General features: G+C 32.4%; 2 protein-coding genes across 3 annotated transcripts; both read left to right on the top strand.

Annotated features, from left to right (window-relative positions):
- The first annotated feature begins 1,572 nt into the window (after positions 1-1,572).
- On the top strand, positions 1,573-3,298 carry LOC105127833 (nodulation-signaling pathway 2 protein). Its single transcript, XM_011029277.1, has one exon. The coding sequence runs from the start codon at positions 1,744-1,746 to the stop codon at positions 3,244-3,246; it is 1,503 nt and encodes a 500-aa protein (XP_011027579.1). The 5' UTR covers positions 1,573-1,743; the 3' UTR covers positions 3,247-3,298.
- A 6,486-nt stretch (positions 3,299-9,784) lies between these two features.
- LOC105127829 (kynurenine--oxoglutarate transaminase 1-like) lies at positions 9,785-12,320 on the top strand. 2 transcript variants are annotated; one of them, XM_011029270.1, is made up of 2 exons: positions 9,785-10,157; positions 10,930-12,320. In XM_011029270.1, the coding sequence occupies exons 1-2, from the start codon at positions 9,915-9,917 to the stop codon at positions 12,082-12,084; spliced, it is 1,398 nt and encodes a 465-aa protein (XP_011027572.1). In that variant the 5' UTR covers positions 9,785-9,914; the 3' UTR covers positions 12,085-12,320. The 2 variants fall into 2 exon arrangements, with proteins under 2 accessions (XP_011027572.1, XP_011027573.1); XM_011029271.1 differs by having other exon boundaries at positions 9,789-10,157; positions 10,933-12,320.
- Positions 12,321-12,598: the final 278 nt, after the last annotated feature.

The following is a 12,598-nucleotide window of genomic DNA, read 5'->3' as shown; positions in this document are numbered from 1 at the left end:
CCTAATCCCCACGACCCACTGAACATCCTGCAAGCCCAGTAAACAGATAAAGCACCGCGGGGGTGACAGGCATGCAACTGTTCCATTATTAATATGCTTACATGATTTTCTTCATTCCTCTCACTTTTAACCGTCTGTCCATTTACAGTTTACAACAACTTGTTAAGACAGCCAAAATTAGGAGATTAGTTTTCATCAGTGCCTGTCCCATTTGTTTGGACAAGCTGCTTGGTTTTGAATGCGATTAGAGATCGTTGCCTCAAGCAACTTAAAATAAGGTTGGGCGTATCTATTCTCTAGCCTAGATAAGACTGGTCCAAAATTGAAGTTTAAAACATTTTAAAAGGCAAGAAAAAAAAGAGATGATAATAATATAGAAAATAACTCTAGAGCCCACCTACGAAGGTTAAATGTGCATGCAAAAAAAATATCTGTTATCACGATGTATTAAAATACAAAATATATAGATAAAAAATTATTTTATGTATGGTTAATCAATATGTTCATGTCATTGAATTTTTTTAAAAAAAGAATCTAAGAAACTTCAAGTTTATAATAGAAATTTTGAATATTTTCAAAAACAGTTTCAATCGAAAGAATTCAAAAGTTATTTGGTGTTAAAGTTAATATTTTTATAAAAATTATATTAAAAAACTTTTAAAACCCTTAAATTCTAGAAACAAAAACATTATTCTTGAGTTTTAAATTAATTAATTCTTTAAAATCTAAATATTTTTATTTTAAAATATAAAAAGTCATAAACTTTTATTTTGAAAATTTTATGATGTATTTATAACTAATAAGTTTTTTTATGAACTGTATTCTATTTATTTTATTTACTTAAAATATGATGTTATGGCTAGCCATAAAAAACTTTAATACATTTAAAGGTCTTAGTAAATTATATAGTTGCTTAATTAAGTATATTTGTTGAAAAATATTTTTTTTATAATTTTATATAAAAATTTTAAAATTAATAATATTAAACTTAATTATTTTTTGGATATAACTAACGCAAGTATACCCAAAGCTTGACACACTATCAAACACATGTAACTAGTTATTATAAGGCTTGACATAGCATGCCAAGTCTGACTAATTTTATACACAACATATCTTCACTTAAATACATTTATTTTTTTAAAAAAATTTATTTAAAATTTTTTATTAATCCAATATTTTGTCTAGGAAAGATATACCATTAAAAAATTGTTAGTCACCATCTAAAAGTAAACTTCAAAGAAATGTTTTTTATTTTCTTCCTCGCGCCTAGCAAAAGTTTTCGCCCAAGAAATGATACAAAAATTCTAGGTTGTCAAAATAAATAAATAATCCTAGTTAATCTACTCGTATGAAAGTCATGATTTCATATTTCGAGACGCAACTAATCAGGACTCAGGAGTGCCCCGTAGGAACAATTAATTAGTGTTGTTGCAAAGTAAAAAAAAAGAAGAAGAAAATCCATCGAGCCATTAAGGATGAATACCGTATAATGCAAGGGCATCAGTGCAAAGTTCCACTTTCATTATTGAACAGAACTGTCTGATTAGACCCCAGAAATGTGTATATAAAAACCAAACTAGCATAGATTCAACAGCCCAGGCATGGTCGATGATCTTAATGAAAGATTTAAAGACAACCCTCACTGTCTCTTGTTTCAGCTCTTTCTCCTATCCAAAACCCCTTTTAAAATTAACACCCCAAGATAGTTGATACACAATAACTCGTTAGTTCAGCTCAACCATGGCCATGGCTATAGATGGAACCCAATTTGAGCTCGACTTTTCCGGCTACAGCAGCACAACCACCACAGCCACCACCATTTCCACCGAAAATGACCATGGCCATGGCTGCAATTGGAACGACTGGTCTCCAATGGTCGACTGGGAGGCCTTATCTGGCCCCCACGATGACTTTCAAGGCCTCATCGATTCCATGATGGATGATGGAGCATTAATGAATCAAAGTAGTCGCTTGACACCAGACACGAGCAACTCCATGTCCACTAGTGACACTGTGTTTGTCGATGAAGAAACAAGCTGCAGCAACGATTTCAAGGGCTTGCGGTTAGTTCATCTATTGATAGCTGCGGCCGAGGCACTTACTGATCTAAACAAGAACAGTGATCTGGCTCGGGTGATATTGGTTCGGCTCAAGGAGTTGGTGTCCCCAAATGATGGAACCAACATGGAAAGATTAGCTGCTTATTTCACTGATGCCTTGCAAGGTTTACTAGAAGGCACTGGTGGTAAACATCATTCGGTAACCAATAATGGGCCTTATCATCATCACCATCGCGACGATCCTCAACAACATCACCATCAAAATGATGCTCTTGCAGCCTTTCAGCTATTGCAAGACATGTCGCCTTATGTCAAGTTTGGGCATTTCACTGCCAATCAGGCAATTTTGGAAGCTGTAGCTGATGACAGGAAGATTCATATTGTCGATTATGATATCATGGAAGGGATCCAATGGGCTTCTTTGATGCAAGCTTTAGTTTCCAGGAAGGATGGCCCACCGACCCCACACCTTAGGATCACAGCTATGTCAAGGGGTGGCAGTAATCGGAGGTCTATTGGGACCGTCCAAGAAACGGGACGTCGTTTAGTGGCCTTTGCTGCATCAATCGGTCAACCCTTTTCTTTCCATCAGTGCAGGTTAGACTCCGATGAAACATTTAGACCATCTGCTTTGAAGTTAGTTAAAGGGGAGCCATTGGTCATGAATTGTATGTTACACCTTCCTCATTTTAGTTACCGGGCACCCGATTCTGTTGCTTCGTTTTTATCCGGAGCCAAGACATTGAATCCGAGATTAATAACCATGGTGGAGGAGGAGGTGGGGCCCATTGGGGATGGAGGGTTTGTGGGTCGGTTCATGGACTCATTGCACCACTACTCTGCCTTTTATGATTCGATGGAGGCGGGTTTTCCAATGCAGGGTCGGGCTCGGGCTTTAGTTGAAAGAGTGATTTTGGGGCCCAGGATTGCCGGGTCATTGGCTCGGATCTATAGGGCACGTGGAGAAGAGGTTTGCCCATGGGGGGAGTGGTTGGCTGCGGGGGGGTTTCAGCCAGTTAAAGTAAGCTTTGCAAATCATTGTCAAGCAAAGCTTTTGCTGGGAGTTTTTAATGATGGGTACAGGGTGGAGGAATTGGCTAGCAACAGGCTTGTCCTAGGTTGGAAATCTAGACGTTTACTATCCGCCTCTATTTGGACCTCTCCTTCTGACCCTGATTTGTAAATTTCTTTCTTTTTTCTTATTGTTATTTGCTCTTTTGCTCCTCGATTTTCAGTGTCTTGCTGTCTTGCTTTCTTTCTTTTTTTTTTGTTTTGCCTAAGCTCCTGGCTGTCCTTTTTTTTTTGTACCTTCTCAGCGAAATTAAATGTAAGAGTATTGAGAAAAAGCTCTACGAATTTTTAATGATAATTTTTTTAATAAAAATTATTAAAATAATGAGATATTGAATTTATCTCATTCCTAGTAAATCATGTCATAAACTTCATTAAATTTATAAATTTATTTTTTATAGAATATTTTTTAATTATATAACAAAAAAATATATAATAATAAAATTAACTCCTAACATAAAAATAAAAACTTATTTAAAACAGTAATAAATCTATAAAAATAAAAAAATTATAAAATATAAAATAAATTATGCTATTTATTCTTAAATAATTTAATATTAAAAGATAAAAAAAAAAAAAAACATTAGTTTAGTATTATGGTTATCAGACGTGTCTATTAGCCTAATAAATCTAAGAAATTTTAGTTTAGTATTATGGTTATCATACTATTAGCCTAATAAATCTAAGAAATTTTTTTAAAAAATAAGGAGGGATTAAAAAAAAAAAAACTTACATGAAAACGATATAAAAAAACAAAAAATTTTGAATTTTACATGTGCACTTTCCAAATGTAAAAACAGAATGAACAGGGTAGGAATTGCCTAACATGTCCTAGTTTCCTAGACTTTACATGGAATGAGGTCCTAAAACATACGAAACACTGAAAGCATGGAGACATCAATTGCGTGTAGTTTATGTAGTTCGAGAGGGTGTGGTATAATGGTAAAGAATTTAAAATTTATAAAATAAATTTTGAGTTTAAGTTAAAATATATATTTTATATAAGAATCTAAAACACTCAAGATTTTACTTATTCACCACTTCAATTTATAAAATACACTTTTTAAAAAGTGAATTTAAAAAGTTTAGACCTAAAATTTCTTAACAGATGGAGGTGTGTTTTGTGTCAGGGTTGGGTCATATTGACAAGGTCAGATTTTCCAACTCCAGCCAGGGAAATTAATTAATAGGCTAAATGAACATAAGAACAGGTACTGCATCAGCATTCAGCACCACTGCACATGAAAAAAAATATTTTAAAGAATGGAATCTCGTGGTCCTTATGATAGAATAGCCAATGAATCTCATCTCTTACTGGGTACATACGGGTGAATCTCGTCTCTAACCAGTTTTTTAACAACAAAGGTTGAAGAACGCTGTATAATATTTATATGATAAAAAAAGAAGAAGAAGAAGAAGAACAGGGCTGCATTAATTTTAATGGATATCCCTTTGAATATCTGCTTATAATTAAAGATTGGACCAATTATGTGGTGCTTTGACTTCGATTATGAATGTTTAATACCGGTGCTTTCATCACCACCAGGTGGTCCCTGGACGGTGACGAGCAGCTTGCTTTAGGCTACTCTAATAATTTAATGGCAAAATTAGTCCTTCATCCCTTCCCCCTGGAAAACCCCAGGTTCAAACCTCTCACATAAGATCGGCAATTAGCTACATGTTTGATGAGTTTCATGTATTCTTGGAGAATCCCACATGAAGGATAATTTTCAGATTGTAATTTAACTAGTCAAGTTTTTAATATATTTTTTAAAAATTATTAATTTTAGTATCATAATTTTTAGAATCATAGTTATTAACTTTAAAATATCAAAAAATTAACCAAGTGTAAAGTGACCTGGATATTTATAATTAATTAAAAAAATAATAAATTTAAGGTTTTTATATAAAAAGATTAATGTATATATATCAAGCTATGCAAAACAAGTCTGAGATTTTCCCACCAGATGGTAGCGAAGCTAGGTTCATCCGAGACAGGCATCTTGTGATTGATCATTTTCTTTTTTCCACGTAAATTCGTGATAGATCATTTTTGCTTCAACTATTGGTAATGTCTATCATGTTGACCTTCCGCTTATGTTTAACTTTATGGTGTAATTGTATTTAATATGTGTGTGTATATATATATTAGTTTTAAAATATATTATTTTATATTTTTTAATTGTTTTGATATTTTATATAATAATACTTTTTTATATTTTATTGATATAACAAATATTATTTTAATAATTTTAAAATAAAAAATATTTTAAAAAGTAAGGTAGAACACACTCGTAAATAGTAAAGATGCCCTTCTTCTCTCAAGTTGCCGTCCATACAGGATCATGGACGTCACCACCAATAGGTGGATGCGTCCCTTTAATAAACATGTCTTTATCAAACTGTTTACTGCGGGGCGACCTTTTGACTAATAAACAACATTTGAGACTCAATCAAGAGACCAAGTGAAGCCGCGTCTTACATCACCCCTCAGCAAATAATGTTATTTTTCTTTTTCATTTTTTTCATTTTTTTTTAATTCTGTCCGTAATTATTTTATTTGGTTGGAAATTTAATATTATTATTTTTTAAAATTTATTTTTGTACTTCAATTTAATTTTATAATCTGTATAGCAAGCTTTAAAAATCAAGCTAAATTAATTTTAATTATTTTTTTAATTTCGTTTATAATCACTATATTTATTAGAAGCTAGTATTCATTTTTTTTACCTTTTCTTTTATATAGTTATTTTGATATCATGTTCAGATAGTGGATTTGATAGGTTTAGCAAGTTTAACTCGGATTTTTTTTCATTGTTTTTTTTTATATTTTTTAATATTAAATTAATTTATAAATCAAACTTTGTAATTTTTATTCGGTCCACTCTCAATGAGGTTACCGTAGTCCTTTAACTAGGTTATAAATTTAGTTTGATTTTTGCTCAAGCTAAATGATAAAAAAATATATCATATTTGATTCATTCAAAGTATGTATTTTTAAGAATTTATTTTTGTGCTGGTTTCGACAGACCCAAATCAATTTTTTTAAAAAAATATTTTATTTTTAATTTTATAATTCATTATTTTATTTATTGAGAATTAAGATTTATTTTTTTATTTTTCTTTTTATACAATTATCTCATCCTTATTTAATTTTTAATTTATTAATAAATATGATTACTGGGATGTTTTAAGAATATTGTAAAGATATATATTTGTAATATTAACAAGAATTTATCTTATGTATTTAATTTTTATTTTTTTCTCTTTATTTGTTATCGATATCTTATTTTTTAACTATATTATCAAATTAACAAAGTTTATTAAACTCACTTGAGTAAATAATCAAAATTTTATATTTTTAAAAAAAATATTTACATCGTCTTTATATTGTTTCTGCAATTGAAAATTTTTAAAATATTTACACCGTCTTTATATTGTTTCTGCAATTGAAAAACATAAATAAGTTTATGGCATAATACAAACCACATATCTAGTATATATAAAAAAAAAAATTATTATACAAAAAAAATTATTATACAAATAGCATAATCGTAGATGTTTTCCAATATTTCTTATTATATCAGGTATTATAGGGTAACAAAACTATAATTTTAAGGGTTGTTTTTCAAAGAAAAAAATTCTTAAATTATTTATTTATTGTTTTATACTTCGCATAATTATTACTATTTTTTTCTTAATTTCATTTTTTTTAATAACTTTTGAGCTTTTCATTTAATACTATTTTAATTCAAAAATATTTTTATATAAATACTATGTACCCCCGTTACCAACACGTTTAAGTCCTGGCTGCTGATAGTTTGATTGCCGGTGCAAAATGAGATAGAATACGTATAAATACTTACATTTGATACATAGTTCAAAATAATACCGGAGTATCATCTACCTCTGTCTTTTCTGCTACTGTAAGTGCTCCCTGTCAGGAAATAACAATTAACCGCCCTGGCACCCGTAAAAGGTGGGAGTGCATGAGTGAGAAGTTCCCGCCTTCCGGGTGTGCAACCGGTCATCCTTATTTAAAAAATAAATAAATCTGAAGCTAATATCTGTATTGATATCAACCTTTTATTTTAAAGATTTTCTCTATGTAATCATATTTCCATAAAGACGGGAATAAAATACTTCAAATTGTTATACCAAGTGACCTAACACAAGTTGACACGTGTATTTATGATCAATACATGTGCATTGTCTTTAATGAAAAGAATTGAACGAAAACAATTTTAAAAGTAGAGGATTAATGTGTAAAAAATAAAGACTAATAAAAAAATCAAAACTCTAATGCCAATCAAATAAATCTAAAATGATCGTTATCAAAACTCGCCAATCAAATAAATCTAAAATGATCGTTGAAGAGAGGGTAAATTACCCAACGATCCTTTGTGGTATAGTGGGATGCAATTTTTATAAAATCACAGCGCCTAAACGTCGTGTCATTTAAATCAATTTCCCGTCAAACGTTATTTTATTACAAGTCTGCCATTGCAAAACTTTAATGCCAAATTGATCTTTTAGTCACTACACCACTAATAATATCCAAAATACAGGAAAGTTCCCAAACAATCCCTCGCCAGCTCAGAAAATGTGATCTTCAATGTATCCTCTAGAGTCCAGACCTAATTCTTCATCTTTTCTGGATCCTCACTGACAATTTGTTCACTCAATTTGCAAACTAAATTGCTTGTTTTTTAATGGAACAAGAATAAACCAAATCACGACTAAAGACTTCCACGTGTTTAGACTTATTTTATTTAAAAAAAAAATTAATTTTTTTTTTATCTCGAATTAATATCGAATTAATATTTTATTGATGTGTTCAAAATATTTAATATGTTAATGTTAATTTTTCTTTTAAAAATATTATTTTAATGTATTTAATTTTTTAAAAATAATTATTATTATAATAACAAATAAATTTTAAATCATTCACGAACATTTTTTTTTTCACCTGGCAAAAAACTCACATCATTACTTTTACTTTTATTAAAATTGACTGATTCGGTGGATTGGTTTAAGAATCTTTTGATTTAAATTAGATTTTAGCTTAAATAAAAAATAAAATTTTAAAAATAAATGCAAAAGAATTTTTTAAAAGTTAATGAAATGATACTATTCTATAAAAAGATTCAAGCTCATTTTCAAGTTAAATCCGGATAAGGTATAACAAGCATGATGAATCCACATCAGAAATCGCGACTCGAGATTGCCAAAGTACACGATAAATAGTTTAAAATACTAAAGCATTTTCAATATTTAATTTCACAAATTCAAAAACCAACAATAAAAAACCCCAAACCTGAGATCAGAAATCCAAAGCCCCAACTCGTCAGCAATAAATTATCCTTTTTTAACTAAATAAAAAGAATCAAATTCATAAACCAAGAACCCTAAATTCTATATCCGTGTTCAAATTACCCAGGATTTACAATTGGTAATGCTCCTATTGCTAGTCGTGATGACATTATTGGTGGTCATGGAGATAGTAGAGGCTGGCAGCAGAGCGAAGGGCAACAGAGCAAAGCGGCGTTGCAAGAAAAGCCCTCTGAAGAAAGGAAGAGACAAGGAGGGGCAGAATGAGAAATGTCCACGCCTCACTGGAGGTTTAGATAGTCGTTAATTTCAGGACCCATGGAATTAGTCGTGGTGCGCACAAACTAACCCGGATATTAAGTTTTTAAAAAACTGAATTCAATTCTTAATATTCTAAATGAGCTACTTGTTCGGAAATAAATTAAGTTTTTTTTCTATATTTTTATTTTTATTTTTGACATCATTACATATTAAAATAATTAATTTAATATTTTTTCAAATAAAAAATGTTTTTTTTTAATCTTCAAATAGAAGATGAAGCCATACCTTTAAAGATTTCAAGACATGGAAACACTTTTTCATGAACCATGGAATCTGTTCCTTATTTTCTGTAGGAGCACGACCACACAGGGAGATTAATTTGCAGTTAATCTGTTGCAAAGTGGCAAGGTGAGAATATAAGACTGGACCCAAAATGTTTCAAAGATGGCTCGCTAGTCTGAAACTAAGCTGGCCTTTTCATTGAGGCCCAAATAATTCTTAATTGGGCTACACCCAGATTCCAGAGGCCTAACAACTTTAGGCAATCCTCCTGAGTTCCTGGACTTCCATGCTCAGGTAAACCCGGATGCTTTTTCTTTCATGATTTGAAAATTAAAAAATAATTCTTTTTAAAATATTTTTTATTTTTAAAATTTATTGTTAATGAATAAAAAAATAAAAAATTAACTTTTAAAAAAAACACGATTAGAGAACATTTCCGAACACACTTCTCGGCACAAAGAACAGTGCTCATGTAATCACATCCTTCGCCAAAATTTAAAACCAAGCATGATTTTCATCTATCTGGGAAAGAAGAAAGGACTGTGCAGTCATACGTGAATGATATAGGTTATCATTAAAACTTATAGCAAGATGTTATATCGATGTAATTAGTTATTATGAAAAACATTGCGATCGACATGGAAAGGCATGCATAATTCAGCAGTATTTCGAACTGAATATTACAATGTCAAACAATATTATTTGGTATTTAGTAGGCATGGATGGGATTTGACATCTCTCTTGACCAAATACTGCACTAGTAATGGCTTGGGTTAAGCCACCTCATATTTGTAAATAAATGCTGCATCTTAGTGTTTTTTGGTATAGCAAAACCTTGCCCAAAAAATCCTTGGTCAGAGGTAGCAGCCCCTTTGACGGTACTGGAGTTTTTGATGTTGTGTAGTGATGCGGAGTCAATGTATCTGGACGCCTTGTAAGGTGCTCACGCCAATGAGCTTTAAACCCTCAACGTTATTCACCTTTTCATTTTCAAAGCAATTGCTTCTACCTGACAAAAGTATTGCCGGTACTAGCTCTACAAGGAGAGGAATCTCTTCTTACCCTCCTCTCATGGCCTCCTCGCCTTCCCTCAAAGATGGAGTTTCCACTCAAAACGAGTCAACCCAGAAGACCCAACAGCCATTACAAGTAATCCGATTCCCCTTTTTTTATTAATATTTTCTTAGCTAATTCATGCGCGCATAGCTTATTCTTCATATGGGTTTTGTTCTTTTTTTCTTTTTTTTTGTGATCAACTCTATTTTCGTCGTGGTTTTGCTTAATTCCTCAGAACCAGGACCAAGACCATTTTGTGATTCTGTTCGATCCATTGTCCAATTTTGTATCTTTGTGAAGATTATTTTGTTAATTTTTTTTAGTTCCATTTTCCAATCAAATGATTTGCCTGGGTAATGGTTAATGTTTGAGGAGCATAAAAAAAAGAAAACTTTTTAGCTAGGGCAATTAGTGGGCTGCTATTGTTGGAAAGCTTTGACAATTAGATTTGTCGTGCTCATGATTCACAAAGCAAAGTTGGTGAGAAGTCTTGAGTCTCTGGTTTTGTTGTTTATAATGTAAGCCTGAATGTGATATGCTGGAGTTCATTGTTTTGGCCGGAGCTGAAATAGAGTTAGTATTGTGGTAAACTAATGAAAACACTCTGGTTGTTCACCGGGCTTCCTTGAAAACTCGATCACAACCTGTATAGTGGTAATACATGGCATGAAACTGCTTGATTTTTCTCTAGCCCCATATATTTGGTCAAACACGATGGATTCCTTCAGCTTAAGTCAATCCACGATATGAAGCAATACTTTCATTCTGTCATGTCTTGATGAATAGTTCCATATCAAATTAATCAATGACATGCCTCGGAATCTTTGTTTTTGGAGTCCCTGTTTTCCTTTTAATACCTCCTTAGCAGGTTGCAAAGCGTCTGGAGAAGTTCAAAACCACAATATTCACACAGATGAGTTCACTTGCCATCAAACATGGAGCGATAAATCTGGGCCAAGGCTTTCCCAATTTTGATGGTCCTGAGTTTGTCAAAGAAGCAGCCATCCAAGCTATTAAAGATGGGAAGAACCAATATGCTCGTGGGTACGGGGTTCCAGATTTCAGCTCTGCCATTGCTCAGCGATTCAAGAAAGATACCGGGCTTGTGGTGGACCCTGATAAAGAAATTACTGTTACATCTGGGTGCACTGAAGCGATAGCTGCAACTATGCTAGGCTTGATAAATCCTGGCGATGAAGTAATCCTCTTTGCTCCTTTCTATGATTCATATGAAGCCACATTATCAATGGCCGGTGCAAAAATAAAATGTATCACATTGCGCCCACCAGATTTTGCTGTTCCCATAGATGAGCTTAAATCAGCAATCACGCGGGATACTCGTGCAGTTCTCATCAACACTCCACATAATCCAACTGGAAAGATGTTTTCTAGGGAGGAGCTTAGTACTATTGCATCGCTTTGCATTGAGAATGATGTGCTGGTTTTCACTGATGAAGTTTATGATAAATTGGCTTTTGAATTGGATCACATATCAATGGCCTCTCTTCCAGGAATGTATGAACGGACTGTGACTTTGAATTCCCTAGGGAAGACATTCTCCTTGACAGGATGGAAGATTGGCTGGGCAATAGCACCTCCTCACTTGACATGGGGAGTGCGACAGGCACACTCTTTCCTTACTTTCGCCACCTCCACTCCTATGCAGTGGGCAGCTGCAGTTGCTCTCAGAGCCCCAGAATCCTACTATGTTGAGCTAAAGAGGGATTATATGGCAAAGAAGGAAATATTGGTTGAGGGGTTGGAGGCTGTTGGTTTCAAAGTATTTCCATCAAGTGGTACTTACTTTGTTGTTGTTGATCACACCCCTTTCGGCCTGGAAAATGATATCGCATTTTGTGAGTATCTGATCAAGGAAGTCGGGGTTGTGGCAATTCCAACAAGTGTATTTTACTTGAACCCTGAAGATGGAAAGAATTTGGTGAGATTCACCTTCTGCAAAGATGAAGGAACTTTGAGGGCTGCAGTTGATAGGATGAAGGAGAAGCTGAAGAGAAAATGAAACCATTCGTGTGGGAATAGTATTCTGAACTGGATATTTCAATGATCCATGTTCATGTTGGAGGTCAGGGTTATTAGAATAATAGAAGGCATCTTCTCCCAGAATCTTTTGATATTTATCAATTTGATTATTGTTTCTTATTCTTGTGTTTAATGTTTGTGTAATTTGTATCAGTATGCGGTTTTAGAGAACTTTGGATAAATGATTGATTTCCTATGAAAACGGAATTCTTGTAACCTTAGGCACACAAAGCTGAAAAGGCTTGGCGTTTTAGGGCAAATTACTGCCCCAAGTTGAATTAAGAAGGGGTGCTTGGGAGTTCTATAGTTATTGTTTTTTTTTTTAGTATATTAAAATAATATATATTTTTTATTTTTAAAAAAATTATTTTTGATATTAGTATATTAAAATTAAAATAATTTAATAATATTAATTTAAAATAAAAATATTTTTTAAATATTTTTTTCCAAAAATATTCTTAAAACATGCAATAGTTTTTTATTTTTTTACCGCA

The sequence above is a fragment of the Populus euphratica genome, unplaced genomic scaffold (assembly GCF_000495115.2).
Source record: "Populus euphratica unplaced genomic scaffold, PopEup_1.0 scaffold93.1, whole genome shotgun sequence".
NCBI lineage: Eukaryota > Viridiplantae > Streptophyta > Magnoliopsida > Malpighiales > Salicaceae > Populus > Populus euphratica.
The sequence above is the reverse complement of the archived record's forward strand: the minus strand, read 5'-3'. Positions and strand labels throughout refer to the sequence as shown.